The 27,656-nt window shown below is 40.6% G+C and overlaps 1 protein-coding gene across 3 annotated transcripts in view; it reads right to left on the bottom strand.

Moving 5' to 3' along the window:
• cntn5 (contactin 5) overlaps positions 1 to 27,656 on the bottom strand; it is a 442,606-nt gene that overhangs the window by 292,688 nt on the left and 122,262 nt on the right. For all 3 annotated transcript variants that reach the window (XM_077248331.1, XM_077248330.1, XM_077248329.1), the window contains exon 2: positions 12,615 to 12,733. In XM_077248331.1, the coding sequence (XP_077104446.1) occupies positions 12,615 to 12,669 (55 nt within the window). In that variant the 5' untranslated portion in view covers positions 12,670 to 12,733. The remainder of the gene's footprint in view (positions 1 to 12,614; positions 12,734 to 27,656) is intronic.

The following is a 27,656-nucleotide window of genomic DNA, read 5'->3' on the forward strand; positions in this document are numbered from 1 at the left end:
CTGCTGTTGTGTTTCACAGCACTGAAGAACTGTGGGCATTATGGTGTGGTGCATCTTTGGGAGACTGTCACTGTCTGCATATGATCCGTTAAAGTGGTGGCTGCCGGATAGATGATGTGGTCTGCATTATTTGGTGTAGAAAACAGATGTTGTTTCAGTTGTTTCAAAAAACGCTTCAGTGCGCTGGCGCTCTGGCAACGGTTAACAGGTTAAACCACACTTTGAACATGCCTGTTATTTTGCTTTCGGCTTTGCATGGCTTAGCATGGTCTACTGCAGCATGGCTAGCAGATCCAACACAGTTTTGCTTTAACTTTGTTTTTTGTTTTTTTCCCACACTGTTTTGCTTTAATCATTCTGTTTTGTGTTATCAATTATGTTTAACAAGTCTAATTTATCCTAACTTTGATTTGGTTTTGTTGTAATTGGAATAACCTTGCTTTTGTTTTCCTCGCATTGATTATTTATATTTATTTTGTTGGTTCTATTCTGTTGGATATTGTATTTCTCCAGTGTTTGTTTTCGTGGGCATGACATGTTAATTCCTCTGTTTTCTTGGGGCTTATGCATTTAATTTTTGGCCATATAATACAGAAAAGCCAATCGTAAGTACATGTTTCTTTCTCTCTTCTTTTCATTTCTCAGGAGCTGGGGGCCTTGAGAAGGCAGGCTAGCTGTCCCTATGTGGTAGAAGCTCTCTTTTCACCAAAGTGAATTTCTTTGGAGTGTGTGAGCGTGGTTTGGCACACGTGTGGGTATTTATTACTGCGGGTTTTATTGAAGCCCTGGGTCTAACCTGCTTCTCTATTGGTAAGCCCCAGCTCTATTTTACTTGTTTGTTTTTCTTTCTGCAATTCTTCTGATTGAAGTATCCACGTCTCTTGGTAATTTTGTGAGAGATTGAACTTGTCTGTGTTCTTTGATCTTTCCCAGGAAGTTAAGTAGCAAGCCACCACCAGTGTTTTTGATCATTTTTTCAATTTCAATTTTCATGGATTCAGAATGATGATCAAAACATTGATGGAGTAGATCAAGTCTATCAACACCCCTAATTCTTGCACAGTCCTGTAGCTTGTCCTGGGTCGACATTTCATTCAGTAACATCAGGCAGTTTTGATTTAGTATGATTTATGCTGTTGAATGTTAACGTGTTTTTTTTTTAAATATGCATATGATTACCTTTGAGATCGCTTGATCATGCATCTTCTTTCCACATGTTTTGATCAGGAGATTCAGTACTTTTTCAGAAGATGTGTGATAGCGCCCCCTAGCATATAACAGTGAAAACACAGAAAGTCGATTTCTGTCAAAAGCGTTAATGTCATTACCTGGCATTATGGCATAGACATTACCTTTGAAATTAGCAGAACAATTTTAAAGTTTGATTAGAAAATTTCCTCCAAACACCACTCTTGCCAAGTTCACCATTTCAGTAGTCCAGACTACTGTATTTAAAAATCAATTTCTTTAAAATTATTCAGTTGATAAATAGAGAGCATAGGCCAATTATTAACAGTCTGCTGTGCTATTACATATTGATAATGTAAACAACCTTGTGTATTCGTTTACAGTAGCAGTTCAAATGTTAATATAGTGCTCGTCATTTATCTTGCATTGTTTATTGATTAGTTTTGTATGAATTATGAAATTTTTCAGTAGTTCACTGGGAACCATAACAAATATAGTAGTTATTGAAGTACCCCTTTCATATGTGCACTATTACTTCCTAATTCGTTAATCAGAGTTTATTTTTAGTTAATAGTAGTTACTAGATTGTTAATAAACTTTTTCAGTAGTTCTCTGGGAAGCATTAAAAAAATAGTAGTTATTGATTAGTTAATAGTGAACTACCACTTTCATCTGTGTGCTATTACTTACTAGTTCGTTAATCAGAGTTTCTTGTTAGTTAATAATAGTTACTAGATTGTTAATATTGTGTTACTCATTGGTTCTTGTGTAGTTATTCATTAACGAAGGAACCGAATTCTAAAGTGTTACCCAAAGTTCAATTATGAATATTCATGTGTTCAGCAACCAAAGTCACCTGAAAGTACATCACATAATAATTACAATGTTTAAGCTTGTTAGTAGGGACGTCCCAAGTGGACTTGAAATCAGCAGTAGTGAACCTACAGTCACGCCAAAATAGTAGTATGCTACACTACAAATACTATAGGTTTAGACCCCTTCTGTCTTTTCATTACAGGCAAGAAGTAAATGTACAGGCATTAAAATAAATGTAATCTATTTCTGGGAACTATATGAGCGAGGAATCATTAAATAGGTGTTTTAAGGGTTAACTAACCAAATGAAAAGATTCGCTACAATAAATGATTGCCACATTCGAGAAATGACATGCTAGGACAGTGTGCTTGATATTCTCGCTCAGTTACAGAGTTACAATTCTGTCTGTTTAATGTGACCAAACAACGTAATGTAGCATTTGTCACGCTACACCGCAGCTTGAAGTGTATCAACCTGCAAATGGTCCAGAACATGGCAGCACATCAGGCCTTTAACCATCTAAAAAGAACCCACCTCCCACCACTCGTCCACTGACCGTAGAGGACAGAAGAGAACACAGACCTGCGGCAGGGTGATGATTCAGTGGCAGTCCTTAAACTCCCAAACCTTGAATTGGATGCAGGCAACTATAGGAGTGAGACCAATATGGGCCCTTTTTAATGTCCATGGTAGCCTCGTCAACTTGCACCTATTATAAACCTGTTAACACTATATTTTGATTGTCCCTTTTGAACATTTCAACTTTACAAACTACATTTCAACTTACTCTCATTGGAGTATTAGTAGACTGTCTACTTCTGCTAGATCTTTATTGTGATGATCCTCCAACAGACATTTTACTGACTACAAGTAACTTTGCAACTACATGTCAACTTAGGGCCCGTCCACACGAAGACGTGTTTCGCTGTATACGTATACATTTTTTATCGTATTGGCGTTTCGTCCACACGGATCTGGCGTTTAGGGAGAGTGAAACCGCTATTTTTTGAAACCGGGTCCCAAAGTGGATAAATCTGAAAACGACACCCTTGCGGTTTCGTGTGTACAGCCAATCCGTATATTTTGTGAAACGATGATGTCATCACATCACGTGTCGGCGCATGCTCAAAGTCTTCTTCTCTGTGTATAGTGTATCTCTGTGGCACAATTACAGCGCCCCATACTGGTCTGGCATATATACTACACCGTTTTCATTCGGTTTCAGTGGTTTCGTGTGGACGCAGATATTTCTTGACACGACGCCGTGTTTACGGAGTTTTTTTTTAGAACGAGGAAAAAAAATAATCGGATAAGGAACGCACCGGCTTCGTGTGGACGTGGCCTTATTCTAACTCTAACCCTACCAGTCTACTAACACTCTAATGAGAATTAGTTGACATGTAGGTGCAACGCTACTTATAGTCAACATAATGTGTTAAAGGGACCACCAAAATAAAGTGAAACCAACCTAATAATATCAAGTGATAATATTAAAAGTTATTTTTAAGTCCTGTAGAACACAGACATTTTAAAAGTTTAATGTCCATCGCAATGGACATCATTATAACTTAGTTGTGTGCTAGGTTCTGCAAGAATTTCAAAGCTATACATTCTAATGTCAATGTTTTATGAACATTGTTTATTAATTATTAATATAATGTGCAAGTGCACATAAGCCCACCCATAAACACCTGCACACAACACACATACTCCAATTCACCCACTGCAACCAGCAAAAATAATCAAACAAGTTTAAGACTTTATCTTACCGTTTTTTTTTTTCTGCATTCTTATTGCATTACTCATTGACTATGTTTACATGGACAGCAGTGATCTAATTATTGACCTTATTCTGAATAAGACAATATTCTGGTGATTAATATTCCTTTCATGTACCCGTTTTACATGTTATAGCACATAGATTGTCATGCCACGCTGTCCGACTTTCCCTCATCAAGATACCGTTCGTCTTCGTTATGGTACCATACAGTTTTGGGTGTTTCATTTTTAATTTTTACGACAGCTTCAAGTGCAGTTAATTATTTTTCATATACATGCAAATAGACCAGGGCAGATACAAATTCTGAAGCCATGCTCTCTTGTTTACCGTCAAATGGTTGACCACTGTATGTGTCCTGTCGCAAAATGTGACGAAAACTCTCACGCGACTTTAATAGTATGATTAAGGTGTCTACATGTCTATAATGCACTTCGATAATACAACCAAAATAGGAATACTCCACATGTCTTAATTTCATTTGTGTTTACTTCGAGTATGACTTTAGCCTGATTAAGGTAATCAGGAATTTGTTTACATGGTAGTTTCTTAATAAGAGTATTGTTTTAATCGGCTTAATATCAGAATATTGTTGTCCATGTAAACAAAATCTTCAATGCTATTTCACATACTGCGTACAGCTGTAGTTCATATGTAAGGGTGAAATATGATGATTTTTTATGTTGCTTCAGTTGTGGTGTCCATTGTAGAGGACATGTAAAATATCTAATAAAAAATTAGTTTGAGGTTGTTGTTTTTTTTAATAAAAGATATAGTATGTGTTGCATGTTAGCTTGCTTATTGCTCAAGAACATGATCTATTGAAGTCCACACAATTTAAAAAGAAATTATTCTTTGACTACATATTGAGAGCTGTAGTTTTTTTTAAACACGTATGTTTGCAATGCTTTTTTTCAGTCATGAGGTACTTTATCCAACAATTAGCTGTGTAGTGTGACAAAATACTAAATCACACAAGTATATCTCTGAAATTAACTATACATTCATTAGGGATGGCCCCAAAGCTGAATACCTTATCCAAAAATTCATGGATAATAACTTAAAATTGGATAAAAAACAAATTCAAACACTTGTTGGAACTATGGTTTCGGGAAAAAAAAAAAACGAATTACTCAACTATGTTGGTAACAATGGAGCTTACTACCATAGTTAAGCTAACAATGCTTTTGGGAAACGCTTCCTGCATGGGCGGCTGTCAGCAAACACTACTTCCAGCTTTCTGGCTGTTCTGACTGGCATGAAGATATTCATATTCTATACTTAATCCATAACCATACACAAAGGCACAGTATGACTCTGGTTTAGCCCCAAATAGATTTTTCACCATTTGTAAGTCACTTTGAATGAAATCATCTGCTAAACGATTAGTGTAAATGTAAATTTACCTGGCGGCAGCGTTGAGGAGTAAATCTAGCAATATTCAGAAGTGTGACAGAAGCTCAGATCCTTTAAAAATAGTGTAGCTTTTCCAGTCATGAGGTACTTTATCCAATGATTAGCTGTGTAGTGCGACAAAATGTTAAATCATAATTTTTTGCCTTTGTGTATTGCACACGCTTTACAACCATATGAAAGGAATTAATATATATATCTCTGAAATTAACTATATATTCATTAGGGATGGGCCCAAAGCTGAATACCTTATCCGGAAAGTCATGGATAATAACTTAAAATTGGATAAAAACGAATTTAAACAAATAATAGATGATATAGTCATTCCTGGTTCTTGTTGGATAACAGATGAGCCAAATGAAATGCAACACAACATTGAATTTACAAAGTGAATGAGTGTAAATGAGTGCAGTGCAATCAGTTTCTGGTGTGCAGCAGCAAACAGATCTATAGCACACTGATTTTCTATAAGAGCTGCCCTGAAATGTAGGGAGAAGAATAGAAATTTGTCAGTAGACGTCTCATTTGTTTAGGTGTATGTGTGTGTGTGTGTGTGTGTGTGTGTATATATATATATATATATATATATATATATATATTAGGATGTTTGAATATACTATATATATATATTGTATATTCAAACATCCTTAGCACCCATTTTCAGCTATTGTAACAATTTGTCAACAGCTCAAGAAAATAATCTGGCAGACCATTCATCCACCAAATGAGCCCATGCACATGTATTTCATGTTACATGTTGTGGCGAGGGGGGCTTGGTCTCGCGAAGTCTGTAGCGAGAGACGAGTCAGCGAGCTGTGCGGTGAGTAAGGCCCTGTTTACACGAGAACGTTTTCTGGGTGAAAACGTAAAAATATTTTATCGGATGTGCCTTTTGTTTACACGGCGACGGCGTTTTGGAGGCTTAAAAACGCAAAAAAGTGAAACCACCCTCCAGAGTGGAAATCTTAAAAAGACTAAAAAGATCAAAAGATTAAAAAGATCCACCGTCGCGTTCCCATCTAAACAGTAAAAACGCAAATCTGCTCACTGTGGCTCTCGTCGCGTACATGTTTACGTCACAGGCATGCGCAATTACAGGAAAATAACCCCAATATGTCGGATTATTTCCATACGTCGGACCTTCAAGTTGCCATAGCAGCTCTGACAAACGAACAAGAGTCTTTTCAGCAGTTGTACAAAATATTCTCAGATATTGGTGTTGTTGTGCGGCAGTGCTTCACATTGCCACCTAGCCGCCTGGAGTGCATACTACATTGAATTTCACACACTTTTGCGTCATCATATGCACGCGGATTTCCCCCCGATAACGCTCGTCTAAACGCAGAATAAAAAGTGATAACGCAACGCCACTTTTGCGTTTTCTCTTCAGATCGTTTCCGTGTAAACATAGCCTAAGTAGGTCAAGTACAGATGATGAACACATGTGTCTGATTGCAGTGATTGGCGTGGAGACCGCATATAAGCTGCCAGGAAGGAGAGAGCGAGAGAGAGAAGCTCCTGGGACTCGCACGCGCCCCGCAGCCGAAACCCGCAGTGTACAAACGGATTGGAAAGAGTTTTGACTGAATGGACTGAGTTATTTATGCAACGGGAAGAGTGGTCATTTGACTGAACCTTGAGAGCTGGAGACATACAGCGAGAGCTGGTACAGAGGCAGAGTGTTTTCGTATTCAAGTGCTGTAGTGGTACACTACGGTGAAGGCGCACGAGCGCACCTGTCTTTTGTTCTTTTATTGTTCTAAATAAAGTGCGAGTCCCAAGTTCGCCGACCCTGTCTTCTTCTTCCTTCACCCACATACATTGAAATTGACTACACGTGTATTAACTAATTTGCATTGCACTGCTCCACTAGGGTCGCGAGCAGGTATGGGCAACTTAAGTCCTAGTTCAGCTCCATCCCTAATCAAAATGTTTAATGGGTTTGTTAATCCCAATTTTTCATCATTTTAAATTATCCAGTTACATAATTGTATTTATAATGCAATAGTTACAATTTGCCACCGCCCATCCAAATAGCTTCAATGTAGCCACTATTTATGTCTAGATGATAGTGTATAACTATGGGTCTCTCTCTCTCTCTCTCTCTCTCTCTCTCTCTCTCTCTCTCTCTCTCTCTCTCTCTCTCTCTCTCTCTCTCTCTCTCTCTCTCTCTCTCTCTCTCTCTCTCTCTCTCTCTCTAGCTACATGCACTCTAGTTGAACTACTATACATTTTGAGTAGCTTCTAGCTTGACAAGCTACAACTTCAATGTAGCTTCCCGGACAGGCAGTGTTGGGGGAAGCTACATTGAAATTGTAGCTTGTTACTAAAAAAGCTACACTATTTTGACAAGCTGAGCTACTGTCATACGCTAACATTGCTACCTTTAGCTAGTTACTATGAGGCTATTGTGTTTGTCACTTACATGTGGAGGACAAATATCCAACAGTTAGAAACTAAAATAGCCACAAAGACTGTTAGGCAACAATTCAAGCCACGGAGAGACTAAATTACTTATTTGCCTTGGAGTAAAGAGATTGTGAAGCATTGTCATGCATTTTGCACGTACCTCAGATTGCTAGAGGCAGAGTGGGAAAAAATGTCCCAGCAAAAGATTATCAGTCCAATTTTACTCCACAGTCAGGCTCAATTCATATGTTTACCCCTTAGAAAATAGCAGCTACAATTGCAGGTCACGTGTGGATGCAGGAATTACCTGTGGGGAGAACAAAATGCCATTCTAAATGGCCCAGACGGGCGAAGGGAGTCAGCTCGCTTGATTTCCTAGCAGGGAAAAATCTTTCACTTCTTAAATATCACACAGTAAGAATCCTGCCATTGGGAATCACACCCTAAACATAGAATCACCCTGAAGTGACTCAAAATAGTGCTAGTTTAGCAAAACCAAATACAAGTGAAAATGGACAGATGTTTCACCTCCGGCACTGTGTAGTGCCCGGGGTTCGTAATATAAGTATCACAACCTCCGAAAAGTTATCATGCAGGTCACACATTTGACAGGCACCTCTAACACCAACATTCACAGGTTGGCATCTCTCATAGCAGGGCTTTTTCTCTTTCCCTTATTCAACACTCACCCCATCTCTGTCTCTCTCCAAACTCCAATCGACATTTTCATTTTGAAGCACACCAGGAGTCTCAGATGGTATCACTTCGTAGTGAGTGTTCCTGTGCCCCGCTTGCTTTGTTCCCACCAGCATTAGTGTTTTTATTCAGTGACAGACATGGCCCGGGGGAAGACGGTCACCTGCTGAACCTTTCACTGAGAGTAAGCGCTAAAGGGAGTTTGATACTGGAGCTAAAAAGATCTGACAAACCAGACTTATATGAACTCCGTATCACAGACATCAATGCAAGTTATGTCCCTTTGCAATTGAAATAAATAAAGAAGAAGAACGTAATGATAAATAGTTAAACACAAAGAATCACACTATTATCGTCACAGGTGTCATAAGCTCTGTTTAAAAACCTAGCAGAATTTAAAAATTGTCCCGACAATGAGATTTTTCCATAATTGGTGATTTTTCCATATTTTTATTCATCTAGAATGGCAAACAAACCGAGGCTGTCGATAATGATTCAACCCAGGCTCATTAGAAAAACGTGATGACATATCTCCAAATAATGTTACATTGCTTTGATAGTTTGCAAGAAGCAATGTAACATCATTTGGAGATATGTCATCACATTTTTCTAATGAGCCTGGGTTGAATCATTATCGACAGTCTCGGTTTGTTCACCAGAAGACCAGTAAGTGGCGCTAAACGCACGTGGAATTTTATTCAAAACTTGAATCTGACATTTTAATTTGTTTGTTGGACGTATTGCGGCCACTCGGCAATGAAATGTCATGTCAGTGGTGATAAAGGGTTAATGTTCTATCTTGTTTGAAATAATGTACCACCTCTGTACGCTAAAGGGTGCCATGTGTGTCGGATGTAGACGCTTTGGCAAAAGCGTCAGTATATAACGCCGTGGGATGAGAATGCGTTGGTTTACTACATCAGAAAAGCTGTATATATGGGGCCATACATTATGTGATCTAAGGATCAAAATGTATTAGTTTGCAGTATGGTATGTAACACACTATGGTGTGAAATTAAATACAAGCTGTTGCCGTTTTACTGCCACAAGTGTTCAGTTCAGCTGGAAACTGGTGACTCAATATATTTCCACCTAGTACTGAATGAGCCCCTACCCTAGGGGGAGCTTTTAAAAAGTGTAAAACTGTAGATCACTATTTTTAGAATTTACACCAGGAAAAAAAAGGAAGTTTTATTAGAGAAGTCAATTCAGAATTTTTATATCTGTCTCGTACTGTATATACGTCTTCCTGTACAACCAGAGGTTGGTATCTCCCCAATAAGAAAATGTCTTATATCAAGATGTCATTATGTCATTAGCTTAGCAACTTTTTAACATTAGGGTGACAAAATCTACTGTCAGTGTATTTTTCCACACATTTTGTTCCTCATGTAAAGCTCATGGGAGAACTCACTGACAGCAGATTTTGACAGTTGATATGTTTCTAAACTAATGACTTGAGACATTGTACCAAAGTCAGCACATTGTGGAGATGCTGCCTATGTAGAGTGTTCCGAATCAATCACTTATGAGGTTCCAATTCAGTTAGTATGTTGCCTTAGAAGGCAGTTACCTATGTGGGCAGTAGACTGTGAGGCTAGCTATAATATTTGCTCATGCATGAGAACAATTATTTATTATTTGAAAATAATAATAAATAAATGATGTTCTATATGGCCTCGTTTACACTGTCAGTGAAATGTAACCCAATTCCGATTTTTTGCTCATATGTGACACAGATCGGATGTGTCCTATGACAGTGTAAACAGGGAAAAAACTCATGCATTCAGATATTTCGAAATCGGGCCTCGTTCATATGTGGAAAATCAGATATAAATCAGATATGTGCCAATGCGACTGTCATGTAAACAGGCAGATTGGCTTTTCTGAGGCATTAGGCTATGTATCCGAGATTTAATGAGAAACCCCAATGCACATCTGCAAAGGGACGGATGGCCCGACGTGTCGTCGTAGGAGAGGAATGTGGACACACGTTGATATCAAAGGTTGGCTTGCTCATTATGCCATAGACCCACTGCTCCTCTTCAAAGCCCGCCACGATCTCATGAAAGTCAGTAGCCTATCTATAGCACAAATGTTATTTCTCGTGCCATTTACGACAAAAATAGTTTTTGCGTGCATTTGATACACAGTTTTCGCCTGCATATGATATGCACTTTATGGCGTGTAATAGTACACACGCACACCACACCCCTAATCCTACCCAAGGGGTTTACAGTATGTATCATGCACGCAAAAACTATTTGTGGCGTATTATGGCACGAGAAATAAAATTAGTGGTATAGATACGTACTTTCATGAGATCGTTGTATGTTCGCTGATGTTGTAATTTCCCACCTGTCCTGAGATCTCTCTCGCACACAATGACTGAAGCACATGGACAGGCTGCAATGATGGCCCTTTTCGTCATCCTCCGCCTCAAAATCATGGTGATGTTTGGCGAACTTCGCATATATCGCAGAGCTAGCATCAAGCATATTTTGCGTTTGTCCATCTATGCAAGAACCCCCTTTAAGCATGCGCGACGTTTCAGATAGTATGCCAAGTGTAAACACATGAATCGGATATGGGTCACAATTGAAAGAACGTGTAAACGGACGGTCAAAAAAATAAGATATAGGCAACAAATCAGATTTGGGCATCAAGACCTGCAGTGTAAACAAGGCCAATGTCATGAATGACTTTATTGAAATGTGCAACACTGAATAAATTACATGAAGAAAATCTGTAGGATTTTGTGTGTGTGTGTGTGTGTGTGTGTGTGTGTGTGTGTGTGTGTGTGTGTGTGTGTGTGTGTGTGTGTGTGTGTGTGTGTGTGTGTGTGTGTGTGTGTGTGTGTGTGTGTGTGTGTGTGTGTGTGTGTGTGTGTGCAATCTGTTCTTTGCTCAGATGCTGTGTGGGTTTGTGTGATATAAACTGTGTGACCAGGCTCCACAAACACTTAGTGCAATTCAGATTTTCAGTTTTAAATGAACATGTATTATTATATAATAGTGATGATTATTTCAGATGTTCAACTGCACTACAAAAAAAAAAAAAAAAAAACTTTTGAACTGAGGTCAAGCCTTTCATAAAGCACTGTTTTTTCAATTTTATATATAATATAGCCTATACATTTTTCAATTGTAGTCTTTTAAAAATGCATCTGAAATAATAAATTAAGTACAATGTAATGTTGTCCAAAATATCAATTTTTCGATACTGAAATAACTTGCTCATTTCCAAAAGCTCATTTTATATACTTCCCCTCCCTCTTGCAGCGACATCTCTTCCCCTCTGATGACACGTTTTTCACTCACATGAGATGGACCAATAGCAAACCACAACAATCCAACGATCCAATATATTCCCGATGGACAAATTCAAGACCTACATTTTCTTCTTGTTCTAGAAGCTGTTTACTTAAGATATGCACCACAATAGGGAAGAAAAGACTATCAAAGCTTCCATTTCATGACAACTCTAAGCAATTGATACTTTAGACACAATATACTAAAAAATAGCTATTCTGTTAATTTTTGCTTCACCATGTTGATCTGTATAGCAGACACAGACAAGCAGAGTGAAACCAACAGTTCAATGTCTCAGTTCTCTAATCAGTATTACTGGAAAGTTGCTTGACCGATCAGATTAGTGGAACAGAATTAACTGATTTTTAACAAGTATAAAGTCGTTTAGCAATAAATAAGTCAATAACAGTAGGTATTTAACAAGTCTAATTAGACAACAGTATTGCTTGGGTAACCACACAGCTTTATTTGTTATTCTACTTTCTGCTCTTTAGAATTCCTTTTATCATTTTTCAGAACAGAAGCCGTCTCTACAAAGTGGTCCTTCAAAAGACGGCATGTGAGACATGAGCATGCTAAAAGAAATATTTCAGCTCTCGACCAAGCTTGTTTGCCGTAGCTTGGTATGGTGCAAACATCTGTTCAATAATTGCACACCCAGGGCTCCTCTATCTGCTAAAGATGCACAACATTACACATTCAAGTCTACATTTTAGACATCAATTATGCTATCTGATGTTTACTTAACCAAGCCATTACCATGCTAACAGTTCAAGACAATACCTCAACAGCGTTATGAGAGCTGCAGATAATGTGAATACGAAGGCAGTCGAGCACTAACAAGCCCTGAATAAAAAAATAATAATAAAAAAAAAAATACCAGGAAGTGTTTCACGGCAGCTTGTCAATGTTGCTGAGAGAAAGAGAGAGAGACAGCCAAGAGGAGGCTGTTTTCAGAAAAGGCAGTTTCTTATCTTGATATAATCGCACCGCCACTCTCATACCTGCTAGGGCGCTGATAACTGACAACAGGAGAAGTGGTTTCCATGGTGACCCCATACTTGTTCTGGAGGGTCCCTTCAGTGAGATTGTTAGTAGGTCTGTTTCTTCATTAAAGCAGTGCCTATGAAAAACAAGAGGACAACAGAGAGGAACAAAGTGAATGTGTGAGTAAGAGTGAAAGAAAGAAAGAGGTAAGTTAGTTTAACTGAAATTGCTGATGTCCTATAAATCAGTCCTGAGAGCTCAACCTGGTGGTTCATTAAGTATCAGGTATCCACTCTGGAGAAAACCCAGCTGAAACACAGCAATAACAAAAATCACTGCAAAAAAATAATCATATTAACAAATTAACAATAATCATAAAAACAAATTATATTTTGTATGGAAATTGAGCCTCTTTTCTTTACTTAATTTCTTAAGTGTAAAAATAAAGTATTCTGTACTATTCACAAACTATGCCTTGTTTACACAGAAAACCCAAGTTAAGATTAATTGATTGAGGCGGGTCAACTCTTAAAAGACGTTTCACTCATTTCTTCCATTTCTGCTGATATCTTTCTCTTGTAGTATTCACTCATTTCAAGACTTCTTGGATGTTAAATTGTCAACATCACATATGCTGACTACATAAATTGATGTTGATTTTCCTAAAATGTTTTTGTTTGAGCTCACCACTATGGTGATTAGTGTTCCCTTTGGTTGGGCACTTGGAACTTCATTTATATTATTGTAATTCTCTTCCTGTTGATGCAGCAATGCAACAATAAATCCCAGTTATTAGTTTCAAAGGAAGGACATGAATAAATAGGTTTCTTTTAAAAGGTGGCCTAACTTCTATCTAAATACTTAAAGGCCGTGTTGCAAGGTAAATTTTTCAACGAATTTTTGCAATTTGCTTGTTGTTAATAAACATTTAAACTGTTATCCATTGTATTTTATGTTGTTGGGTATCACAAAACGTAATATAATATAAAAAAGTAGGTACTATCTTATAGCGGTTTGCAACGATCCTCCTTTCTCCCACAATGCATTGCATTACGTCACCTTGGGGAGAGAATTTACCAAAGCCCGCCTTGAGAGCATTGATAGTGACTAGAGAGACGAGTAGTAGACGAGAGTATTCAGATAGCGCAGATTATAGATAAATACATAAATACATAGATATAGATAGATAGATAGATAGATAGATAGATAGACTAGATATATAGATAGACTAGATATATAGATAGACAGACAGATATATAGATATAGATAGATAGGCTAGTATATGCAGCAACTGCACATCCAATGGTGCAGGCGCCTCTTACTTGCGACCAACTCTACGTTGTCAATCTACCTACTATATATTTCTATCTATTTATCTATCTACCTGCTATCTATCTATGCTAACGTTATGCTATCTGGCTGTCTGCCTATATCTCTCTATACCGCCCACACAAGCACCTGCCAAACACAGTGACAGACACTGACAGACAGACACGGCTACGTTTGCAACAACATTTTCACCGGAGGAAAAGATAAATGCCTAGAAACGCCCATATACCTAGCATGATGCCTTCTATTTCTAGATGACAAAGACAAAGTTTACCAATAGCCTACTACGACACTATGACAAAGGTCACCGGTACTTATCTGAACTAACGTCATGATCACTGCCACTAGATATAAAGAAAATGTTGATTTTTCACTCGTGCTATTCAATGACAGTAAAAAAAAAAAAAGTGTCGTTATTGTGCACTGCTGCTCGTAGACTAGCTCCAATGCTCATTGCTGCGTTGCTAAATGATAGAAACTCACCAGGACACTTCACCAACTCTCCACTCATTCTCCTCGGACCATGCATTTAATTGGCTTTGACGGCCATCAGTTCTTGGGAATTCCTCATTTGCCCTCTCACGTCTGGCAGGTTCGAAATTATACGGTTGCGGGCCATCATACATGTTGGCTCTTGCCACCTCTTCCTCATCCCAGTCAGTCGCCATAGTTCTAATACTAGGCTGATGCTACCTTTCCTCCACTTCTCCCCAACGTGAAGTCATCACCGAATTGCGTAAGAAAAACCGTTAATAAATGTAGTCTTATTAACGTTTAAACGTTAAAAATTGGTCTTTAAGACCATTTTTGAGACATTTTAAAAATGATATACATATCTTGAGTGATGTATGTACACATTAATCGACAGTGGTGGTTAACCTGCAACATGGCCTTTAACTAGCCTATTTTTCATTTTGAATAATGATCTTTTAAAATTGTATTGCTAACACATAAAGACCATGTGAAACTTTTAATTGGGTTGATATAATCCTGCTATACTTGTGACAATATAACCATGCTTGAGTCACAGACTTCAACATTCAGCATGCAAAACATAACAATGGTAACAACAATGGTAGCTATACTAAGTCAAGAGTAAATCAAAAGTAAATTATAAAGTACTCTCTACAGTTATTTATAGTTACTTGAACTCTCATTTAAGTGAACTATATTAACTAAGCATCAGTCAGCACAACTTACTAGGGGTGGAACGGATCGCAGTTTATCCGTGATCAGGCCCCACGGTTCAGCACACATAGGATTAACTGCTAAATTTAACCATCATAGATTGAAAGTTTATAATTTGGACGTGTTTTGTCTTGCCAATTTACATTTTAAATGCAGAAAAAGAGGTGAAAATTGGGACTCCGCGTTATCTGTGCGCGCGCATGGAGAGGGAGAGGCACATTTCAGACAGCGCTCGAACACCGCATTGATTACTCTTTCACGTTTCCTTAACCTTGAACGGACACATAAACACAAAATTATGTCTAAATACCCGTCTCGGTAAGTATTCTCTCGGTTATGTCATAAGTGAACAGTTGAGAAAGAAACCTGTTGTTTGACAGTTTTTTAAGTCCGTGCAGCCGATATTAAAGTGACAGCACACACATAATGTTCCTACTGTTGCCTGTGTCGTTAATGTTAATAAAACAACAAAATACAGCTTTAACAAAGATGAAACTATATTTAATTTCTACAGTGAACAAATATAATAAAAATAATATTTTACATTTAGGCTTAATTATTAATTTCTGTACCTGAATACTACTGTTAGACTTAGTAACTGTGTTATTTAGTATTCATCTCTGCTTGTAATTTTTGTATTTGTTCTTATTTTATTACTGTTCACTTGTTTTTAATAATGTTTGAACTTCATCAGTTAGGCTAGTAGATTTTGATGTAGTATCGAAGAACTTCAAGTGAGCTTTAAGTAATAAATGTAAAGAAAAGTAACCCCCCCCCCCACACACACACTTTTTTTTTTTTGCTGATCCGAAAAAATATCCAATCCGTGGCTCAAAAAGCGTAAATGATCCGAACCGTGAATTTTGTGATCCGTTCCACCACTACAACATACTATTCCTATTTCACTTTGTTTTTTAAGCCAATCAGTTTTCATGCTTTTTTAAGTAAGTCTAATTACATTTCACAGTATATTATGAAAATCTGTTTCCATTTGTTTTAGTGAATTTTAAGTAAATATTGTGATAAAAATGTTCATGTCCATTTAATTTCTGCAGCTTTCTGCATTACTTAATTGCGATCATTACATTTTGATGGATTATCAAAAATACTATCAGCATCAAAAATCCATATAAGCTAACAAATATTTTAAGCGCCATAGAATCATTACTATGATAACTATGATAACTATGACCATGTACCTATAAAGCTTTTTTAACAAAGTGAAAACTGAGATTTACTCTCCTCTTTAATCAACACTCACATTTGAGCAGAGAGAGAGATGTGGTGGTGTACGAGTATGCATTAGTCTCCATGATCAAAGCACAGATGAGTATGTTGCTTTAGGCATGATAGGGCAGCCAGATGCTCGAATAAAAAAAACAGCACACACACCAAAACACACACACACACACACACACACACACACACACACACACACACACACACACACACACACACACACACACACACACACACACACACACACACACGGTCAGACATCTAAAGGTCGAGCTGCTGCCCATATCACAACAAACACACACACACACACACACACACACACACACACACATGCTACAGCAGGTTTATTTAATAACCTTTTTTGCATTAGAAAAACAACAACAACAAATATTAATTTTTGAGACTGGATGCAATTAATGGAGTCCTGTGGAGAGCCTGAGGAAAGACAGGACCAGCTCTCACAGTCTCTCTCTCAGTCCTCTATCCATCCATTACTAATAACACCTGGCTGCGCCTCACCTCAGTGCACACGCACACACATACATGTGCAGACTGACCGAGACTGAGTAGTGTAAACCAACAATTCTCATTATTTATATTCATGGTGCCGTGGCCTGCCGATCAAAAACAATATCAATGAGAACGTTCTGCAGGAGTGCCTGTAAAAAATGTGTCCATATGCCCAACCTTTTGGAAGCCACCACATGGCGTGCTTTTCATTTTTCAGCTATTTCTCTACTTAAAACTGTTTTTCGTTGTTTATTTTTTTTCATTGACAAGGTCACATTACACATTACAGGAATAGTTCAGTGCAAAAAAAGGAGTAATAAAATAAAAGAAAACCCTGTCATCATTTACTCACACTCATGTCATTCCGATTCCGAGCATGTGAACAGTTTTGTCACATTTTGTCAGTGCGTGAACGCAGCGACAGAGTTTGTGAATCAATTCGATTCACAAGCTCTTGATTCGAATCAGTTCCAATTCGTTTGGATTTCATTTAGTAATGTACATTTTTCTTAAGGAAAACAATCACGGTCCCACTTTATGTTAAGTGTCTTTAACAACTATGTACTCAAATTTTAATGAATCACTTGATTAACATATTTATTTAAAAGACTGGGACTGTCGTGATAAAAAAACAATAAAAAAACAGTCCATATGGCTCGTTTCAAGTCTTTTGAAGCCTTAAAAAAGCATTTGCGTGATGAAGAGAAAGTGATAAAGGGCACCTATTATGCCTCTTTTCACAAGATGTAAAATAAGTCTTAGATATGTATGTGAAGGTTTTGCTCAAAATTGCTCAAAATTGCCAATATTTAAATTGTCACTTTTTGGAGCTGAGAAAAACACGCCGTTTTAGTGTGTATCCCTTTAAATGCAAATGAGCTGTTGCTGCCGGCACAGAGGGTGGAGCCTCACGAGCTTGTGCACAGTGTCATCACACACATCACGTCAATCAAAACAGAAACTCCCAGTAGCGGTGTTCATTTCAACCCGGAGTCTAGACAATAATGCCTACAGAGTCAGAGAGCTGAATGGAGATAGAACAGGTATAGTCTAATTTAATTACGGTTATAACTTATTTGTCATCTGCTTTTATCCACTATTAATACAAGCCTGCTCTAGTAGCGGACCCCGTCCAAATGATGGCCAAAAATATACTGATGAGTTTAATGAATTTTATTGTACGTCACACAAAAGATGAAGCATCAGTTTTACTCCAGAAAATCACCGTAAGAGCTGAATAAACGCAGTATAAGAAGTGTGCATTAAAGTCTTATCCATAAACTCTCTCTCTCCCTTTCATCAACATAGACAGCAAATTACACAAAACGCCTGATACAACCAACAGTAAACAAATATATACACATCTTTTCAGGGGGTGCTGGATAAACTGGTAAACTTTATATCAGTAAAACAACTATGAACCGTAATAAAGTGTGCGCTCTCTCTTTCATGAATGCTGTGACCAGTATCGCTGCGGAGACTATAAGCTGATCACGAACAGTTGGTACAGATCCATCCTCGAGTAACAACGAGAGTAAATGATGACTGCTATGTTCATTCTTACATATTATAACAAAACACCTCAATCGCTTAGAAGACATTCTTGTCTACAGCTGCTCCGCCGTCGAAACAATGGCGGACTGTGTACAGCTCACTCAGGGCGGGTCTATGCTAATACGGCAGTGTGCGTCAACAGTCGTGGGAGGGGCTTGTGCAAAAGTACGTCACATTGCCCCAAATCTGAGAACGGGTTGTTCTGAGACAGTGCTTATGATTTATGGGGATTCAAAATAAAAGCACTGGGTAGATTTGTATTATTATAGGATGGTTATGTACACACACTGCCAACACACATTTATCTTCAAATACTATGGAAAAGTAAATTTTGCATAATAGGTGACCTTTAACCTTTTGAGCGGTATGGTCCCATATATGGGATTTTCTTACGGCCAGATTCAAACTGTGCTTTCGCGCGTTGGTTGGCGCTGAGCCAGAGATGAACGCACTCAGCACTTGTCATATGTCACAACTATTTGCAGTGTTTTCAAACACATAATGTTTCATTTAGGTTTCAGACTTTTAATACACATAAGCACTAGTAAAACAATACATTTGGAGTTTGTAAAAAACACACTGTCTATGGGAGCAGCAATAACAATCTATTCAAATATAATTTGCCGACGTGTGTTATTCATATCAGATACACATAGTGTAAGTACTATATAGTACTATAAAAACTAAATACTCTCACTTACACATATTTGAGAATCGGAATATCAGATAAATGTTGTCGTGGTAAGGAAGTTTGTGAATATTTTGAATAAAAAAGGAAAAACAATATAAAAGCGATACATCTTTCATACAGTGTTATTGTGGCTGCGGTGTATCACGTGACAAGTGTGACGTGTCCCTAGGGCTGGGCGATAAAACGATAATGATAATTATCGCGATATCATTTTTCTAGATAAAACGATATAAAGAGTTTGATAAATGTTCGATAATGTTTATGCCCCAAAAGCGGAACGAAACTCATTTGAACAGCGCGCCACACAGACCATCTATCCGCTCGGCTCAAAGTCCAAACGGCAGCGCAGCGCGAGCTCACTAGAGCAGACGCGTTTACTCTGATCGGTCATGGTCTCGCTCACGAGATCCAGTGAGAAGCGTTTGAATTCAGCGACCAACACTGATGTCTCAGTGATTTAAACCAGTTTAAAGGCAGATGAAAGAGCGCTGACAAACAGGAGAAACACTGTGCGCAACGATACAGTCAGAATCTGAATTGATACTGAATCCATTTACTATGGATTTACTTTAATGTTAGCCTAGTAATATTAAAGTAACACCAGGTAACTTTTGCTCTCGGGGTCCCCCTACAGTTGGGAAACAGTATTGTCCTCTACTACTGTCGTAAACTCTGTCATCGTGCATTTGTTGACAACTATGATAGCCCTGAACACTGTAGGAGGAGGTCACATGCAGGTGTTCTGCTTGCGTCGCGTGTGAAATGTCTTCATCCCAGGTACAATGGCATATATTTCAGCATGTCATATGAATATAATTTCATGGGTTTTATTTTTTTTCTAACGACAAATGATCGCGATGATCACGTTTACAAGCCAGTGTCATTATAGTAGCCTAGTCTATTGGTTACCGTTTTACTGAATCTATATGATACTTCAATGCAATGTTTGAGTGGTAGATAATAACCATATATCGTCAATATCATAATATCAAGCTACCATAAATAAATCTGCAAATTTTACAAATCGATTTGCATTATAGCTTGAGGCAAGACAAATAATCATTACCTGATTCATGAAGATAAACGGAGGATAAGATAGCTTCCGTAACATAGTCAGGCAGACAAAAAAACACCCCAGACTACGGGGTGTCATTGGTTGTTGCGTTAAATGTTACCCAGATACAATAGTGCTATTTTCTGATTGGCTAACAACACCAGACGAACAACACCAGAGGAGACGCGCTTGAATTCATGCCTGTTCCACAGTGAGAGCGGCACGGCCAGAGTTTTGGCCGCTGCGGCATATTAAATATATTACAAATAGTTTTTCAGCGTGAGAAATACAATGTGTGGCGGGAGAGCGTGACAAAAGACCGAAATGAGTGACTGTCACGCTCAATGCGTGACACTTGACAGCCCTGCGATTTTAAGGAAGTGGTGGTGGTGGTGGAAGTGACGTATGCCGTAAAGCAGTCAAGTTTTGTAGTTCTCTTTGTTCGCCGGTTACTACCCGAAACCCGAAGTTTAAAAGTACGATTAAAAACACTACAGACCCCGTCAGGCTATGGCAGACGTGTCATTCAACCTATTGTAAGTCGATGTACCTAATGTTACTGTTTTTCATACCATAGAAACCATAAAGTTAAATTTTGCCATGATAGTGAAGTGATATAGGCTATGCCTGGTTTTATCTGTGGTTATCATGATCTAAATGCATGATACTGGAGGACCAATGGTTAATTTTAATAAAACTCAAACAGTCAGAATATTTTTATGTTTTTTTTTTAACAGATGTTACTGTTTTTGTTAATGAACATACATTTAACATAGTAGTGTTAGCTTGAGTTAGGATGCAGATTTACTGTCAACTCACTGTCAAATATGCGTTTTGAGACAAAACATGTAATATTAATATTACAGCCTGCACTGCAAACTGTGCTGAAGATTGGCTACGTGCCATCAAAGTCACTTTACACTAAACAATATTCTCCATTAGCACATGCAGAAACTAAGAAATATATTTTTCTATTCAGATATTTATTTTAAGGAAAAATGACAAATTTTTGAATGTTCTACCTCAGATTTGTGAAATGTTCAACTGTTTGGCAAGTGTTTGTCATGATATGTTCTGACAATAAAGAGTAGTTTAAAACCATAATTAAAGCTCTGGTTTCTACAACTTTCACTTAGGAGCAAAAATCTGCCTTTAAACTTGAAAGAAATAAAAATTTGACATTTATCCTGATAATTATCGATATTGACTAATATAAAAAAATTATCGTGATCATTTGTTTTGGCCATATTGCCCAGCCCTACGTGTCGCCATGGAAACATTAAGGCGGAACGTTCTAAAGTAACGGTCAACTTGAAAAAACTCACATTGGGGGTTAGTTAGAAAATTTTAAACTTAAGTGTGAAAGGGTTAAGACATTATTGCTGAAAATCTTACCTTTCACACTAGTTAATTTGGCCTGTTCAAAAGTTAAATAGCGTTATTTGATTCAGAATTTCCAGTAAATCAATTCACAAAACTGTTCTGAATGATTAATTCATAAATCTGGTTCCCTTTCAAGGGAACTTCGAGCTGCGTCAAACGCTGCGGGAACGCCCCTGCGTTGTGCGTCATGAAGCACGTATGGAATCAGCCCAATGGAGAGATGAAACGTCATAGGCGGGTGACGTCATCGACCAGGAAACTATAAAGCACCCCAAAAACACAAGCGCATTAGCTTCTGTGCTTTCAGTCGCGCTACATGTGAATCTGTCCCTGTGTGATATTGTCTGTCTTACATACCCTGCACCACACAAACAATTTATCCCTATATATATATATATTGAGAGATTATGGCGGACGAACAGCAGTTTAGAAAGTGTGTTCCTCCCTGCTCGCGTTATTTAACGAGCGGGGATACACATGATCTTTGTGTTGTTTGTTTGGGAGTTCAGCATGCCCAGTTTGCTCTCGAGGGAGCAGACTGTGAGCATTGCGAGCGTTTGCCGTTAAGGACGCTCCGCTCCCGCCGGTCGCTCTTTGAGGAGAGCGGTTCGGTGCGCGCTCCCCGCGGTTCGGGTCCCGCTTCTGCCGAGGCAGAGCGGCGGCGCTTATCGTGGGGATCGCAGATGGATCTCACAGCGGGGTTTGAGACGGGCTCTGCCTTATCTCTCCCTTCACCTGTGAGATCCAGTGCCTCAGTCCCGGGTTCGGAAGCACGCGCTGCGGTTTCTTCCGCTCGGGCTGAGGCACCAATGCTATCCAGTTCTGAGGAACTTGATGTTGTTAGTGTTGAGGGAGATGTGGAGGATTCGCCACCCCACACTCCTGAGAGTGATGAGCTTATGGAGGTGTTAACAAGAGCTGTTGAAAAACTTAATATTGAATGGCCAGTGACTAGACAGGAGTCTGTTTCTAAATCAAAGTTGGATGAGAGATTTTTGCCGTCACGTGTGCAGCCTCCACGCCGGTGCCTGCCGTTTTTCCATGATCTCCACACCGAGGTGTCGAAATCATGGAGAAAACCGGTGTCATATAGAGTGTTTAGTCCCCAGACTTCAACATACGCTAATATTATGGGAGCCAAGGCTCATGGTTATGGTGCGTTGCCTCGTGTGGAAGAGACGCTTGCGAGCCATCTCTCCCCCGAAGCAGCATCATCTTTTAAGGCACCGGCATTACCCACCAAGCCTTTAAGAAACACTTCGGCTTTGGTGGGTAAAGCATATTCGGCAGCAGGTCAGGCTGCGTCATGTCTGCATACTATGTCAATCTTGCAGGCATACCAGGCTGATCTGCTAAGGGACATGAGTGAGAGTGAGGAGGTCAGTACTGACGTAGTTCGCGAACTGCGTCAGGCTGCTGATTTATCCCTGCGTGCCACCAGAGAATCGGCCAAATTAATGGGTCGTTCTATGGCAGCTCTGGTGGCCGCAGAAAGACATTTGTGGTTAAATCAGACTAATATTAAAGAGAGAGAAAAAGCTTTTCTTTTAGATGCTCCTCTTTCTCCCATGGGGTTGTTTGGTGATGCTGTGAATTCAGTTATCGATAAATTCCAAGAAGAAAAGAAACAAACTGCAGCTTTTAAAAAGTTTCTTCCCCTTAAAGTTCATGTCCCTGGGGCTGCTGGGCGGGAGCAGCCCCGGCCGTCTTCGAGCTCATCACATAGAGCGCAGCAGAGGCAGAGTGTCGCGTCTCGTGCTCCCCCTGCTGGACAGTGGGCTCAGCCGCGACACTCTCAGCCGAAGCCTTCTCCCAGTAGAACTGATCTGAGGACAGTTATATTGGCTAAGAAGGCTTCGGCTAAGAAGAAGTCCTGACGCCAAGCCGTTCAGGATGCTGAGGGTGGTCCCCACCGAGGCGGAAAGGTGTTCACCTCTTTTTACGGTGCCCATTCCTCCTCGGTGCCCTCAGGGGCTCGTTCTGCCAACCCCGCCTTTATGCCGGGGCACAGACGATCCCAGCGAGCGCTTTCCCGAGGGACGCTCGCTCCCTCTGAGGAGGGTCTCAGAGCGGTCAGACCAGTTGTTCCCTGCCGGTGCGCCGTTACAGGGCGCTGCGTCTGCTGCTCAAGTTACACCAGAGGCCAGTCTCGAGAGGCTGGTACCCTTAGTAGAATTTCTGGCAGAGTGGAAAAGCCTTCCAAAAATATCTCATTGGGTCCTGCAGACAGTAGAAAAGGGTTATGCTATCCAGTTCAGGTGTCGTCCACCAAAATTCAGAGGGGTTCTGCACACAGTGGTGGGCCCCGAGCAGGCTCTGGTATTGGAACAAGAGGTGAAAACGCTCCTTCAAAAAGAGGCTATAGAACGGGTTCCTCCTCCCAGTTTGGAGTCAGGTTATTACAGCCGATATTTCATCGTTCCAAAGAAGGATGGGGGGTTGCGTCCAATTTTAGACCTGCGCATATTGAATCGCTCGGTAGGGAAGCTAAAATTCAAGATGCTCACTATCAAGCAGATCGTGTCTCAAATCAGGTCCGAGGACTGGTTTGTCACGATAGATCTGAAGGACGCATACTTCCATGTGTCCATCCTTCCACAACACAGGAAGTTCCTGAGGTTCGCCTTCGGGGGCGAGGCGTACCAGTACAGGGTTCTTCCGTTTGGCCTAGCTTTATCTCCCCGCACTTTCACGAAATGCATGGATGCAGCACTAGTGCCTCTGAGGCTTCAGGGCATTCGTATTCTCAATTACATCGACGATTGGTTGATTTTAGCTCAGACCGAGCAGATGGCGGTTCGGCATCGAGATGTCGTCCTCGCTCATATCAGAAAGTTGGGGTTGAGGCTGAACGCAAAGAAAAGTGTATTATCTCCTTCCCAGAAGACCACTTTTCTGGGTGTCGTTTGGGATTCGGTATCGATGCGGGCGCGACTCTCTCCGACCCGCATCGCTTCGATTCTCTCAGCTGTGAAACAAGTGAAGCTAGGCCAGCTACTCACTGTCAAGCAGTTTCAGAGACTGTTGGGTCTGATGGCAGCAGCGTCCAACGTTATACCTTGCGGCCTGTTGTACATGAGACCGCTACAGTGGTGGCTCAGGACCAAGGGATTCTCCCCGAGGGGAAATCCGCTCCGCACGTTCAAAGTCACGCGGCGCTGCCTTCGTGCTCTGGTCATGTGGAGAGAAACTTGGTTCCTATCCAAAGGTCCTGTGCTGGGGGCTCTTTGTCGTCGCATAACGCTAACGACGGATGCTTCCCTCACAGGGTGGGGGGCGGTCATGAGTGGTCGCCCAGCCCAAGGTCTGTGGCAGGATCATCATCTTTCGTGGCACATAAATTGTCTAGAGATGTTGGCTGTGTTTCAGGCTCTGAAACACTTCCTAACAGACCTGAGAGGCCATCATGTGTTAGTTCAATCAGACAACACGTCGGTGGTCTCTTATATAAATCATCAGGGGGGCCTGCGGTCTCGCCGGCTTTACAAGTTGGCCCGTCAGATCCTCCTGTGGTCCCAAGGGAAGCTACTATCTCTGAGAGCAATGTATCTCCCTGGGTATTTGAATGTGGTAGCAGACTCCCTGTCGAGGCAGGGGCCGAGGCCAGGGGAATGGAGACTCCACCCCGAGGTGGTGGAGCTCCTTTGGTTGAGTTTCGGTCGCGCCGAGGTGGACCTATTCGCTTCCAAGGAGACCACTCATTGTCATCGGTGGTTCTCCATCACTCTTCCAGCCCCCCTGGGGTTGGATGCTATGGTGCAGCCGTGGCCGAGGTCACGTCTGTACGCCTTTCCCCCGATTGCTCTGTTACCAGGAGTTCTGGAGAGGGTCCGCCGGGACGGGGTCAGTCTACTACTAGTAGCCCCGTTCTGGCCGGCCCGAGTATGGTTTGCGGACCTGATTTCTCTCCTGGACGGTTCTCCTTTGGAGCTCCCGGTCAGGAGGGATCTACTCTCCCAGGCGGGGGGCACGATACTTCACCCCCGCCCAGAATTGTGGAAACTGTGGGCTTGGCCTCTGAGGGGGCCCAGCTCATAGACTCCGGTCTCTCAACCGAGGTTGTTGAGACCATTCTTAACTCCAGAGCTCCATCCACGAGGAAGCTTTATGCCTTGAAGTGGAAACTTTTCACTTCTTGGTGTGGAGAACACCTGCAGGACCCAGTTAACTGCCCAGTGGGTGCAGTGCTGGAATTCCTGCAGGAGCGCTTCTCCACAGGGTTATCCCCCTCCACACTAAAGGGGTATGTGGCGGCACTAGCTGCTTACCACGTCCCTTTCAGTGGAGTTTCTCTTGGGAGACACCCGCTTATAACTCGTTTCCTCCGTGGCACTTTGAGGCTGAGGCCAGCAGTTCGTACGAGGGTGCCGACTTGGGATCTGGCCATTGTATTAGAAGGTCTTTCCCTAGCTCCTTTTGAACCTATCGAAGAAGTTCCCGAGAAGTTTCTCACTTTTAAGACTATCTTTTTGCTTGCTATCTCTTCACTAAAAAGAATCGGAGATTTGCAGGCTCTGTCGGTTTCACCCTCGTGCCTGGAATTTGCACCTGGCATGGTTAAAGCTTTTCTGCATCCTAGACCAGGTTACGTTCCTAAGGTTCCTACTAATATTGTTAGACCTACGGTTCTGCAGGCTTTCTGTCCTCCTCCATTTATGTCATCGGACCAGGAGAAACTTAATTCACTCTGCCCTGTTAGGGCATTAGACGCTTATGTCCACAGAGCTGCCCTGTGGAGGAAATCAGAACAACTTTTTGTATGTTTCGGGCCACCCAGGAAAGGGTGTCCGGCGTCTAAACAGAGAATGAGCAAGTGGGTGGTTGAGGCTATCTCACTTGCTTATGAGTCGGCTGGCCAGCCTTCACCTTTGGTTGTCCGAGCTCACTCTACCAGGAGTATGGCTGCTTCTAAAGCTCTTTTGTCGGGGGTTTCCCTGAGTGATGTTTGTGATGCGGCTGGATGGTCTTCACCGCATACTTTTATTAAGTTCTATGACCTAGACTTAAGCTCTACCCCTGGGGCACAGGTGCTCTCGTCCTCTGTGCGCTAGTCTCACATGACGGTCATTTGGTCCTATGGCGACGTGGGTATTCGCGTTCCCGCAGCGTTTGACGCAGCTCGAAGTTCCCTTGAAAGGGAACGTCTCGGTTACGTATGTAACCCTAGTTCCCTGATAGGGAACGAGACGCTGCGTCGCTCCGCCATACTCCCGGCACTCCCGTTAGCGCTTCCTTCAAGCCTATCAGAAGCTAATGCGCTTGTGTTTTTGGGGTGCTTTATAGTTTCCTGGTCGATGACGTCACCCGCCTATGACGTTTCATCTCTCCATTGGGCTGATTCCATACGTGCTTCATGACGCACAACGCAGGGGCGTTCCCGCAGCGTTTGACGCAGCGTCTCGTTCCCTATCAGGGAACTAGGGTTACATACGTAACCGAGACGTTCTCTCATTGAGTCACACATCACAGATTTGGTACAACATGAGTGTCAGGAAATTATGACTTGATATTGAATCATGCAATTAATCATTGTCTGTTGATTTAAATAAAACTAAACTACTGCAATATTTGATATTACAGCTCTCTATACTGTTAGTGTCATTAAAGCACAAACCAGGCTGCGTTTCCTAAAAGCAACGTAAGCCAAAGTAGAACCATTGCCACCAATGGCCGCTATGATCAACTTAGCTCACGATGCTTTTGAGAAACGTAGCCCAAAATTGCAAAAATTGTAGGGCTGGTTTGGCGATATTGATTTATTGATTTGAATACATTTTCAGTTTGATGAACCGATATCGGTTCTTGAATCACAACAATCAATCTTTTAGTCTATGCTGTTTTTAGTTGATATGTAAACAAAACTTAATTAAATGCATTTTAATGACTGTATGCAACTGTTTTTATTTGAGTGATGATTATATAAAAATAAATAACAATTTAATTTGTGTTGGTAATTTTAATGTAAAATGCCAATTTCCACTGGCAGCATTTCCTGCTTAGTTTCCAGCATTAGTTGAGAGCTTGTTTTTAGAATTGTTTCAAGAATGTCAACTCTTTCCGTCATTGATGGAAATGTCCATCATTTCTGAGAAAACGCTTCCCTGACATTGA

Source organism: Siphateles boraxobius, unplaced genomic scaffold (genome assembly GCF_051911475.1).
Source record: "Siphateles boraxobius isolate OS27281-9 unplaced genomic scaffold, OSU_SipBor_1 30, whole genome shotgun sequence".
NCBI lineage: Eukaryota > Metazoa > Chordata > Actinopteri > Cypriniformes > Leuciscidae > Siphateles > Siphateles boraxobius.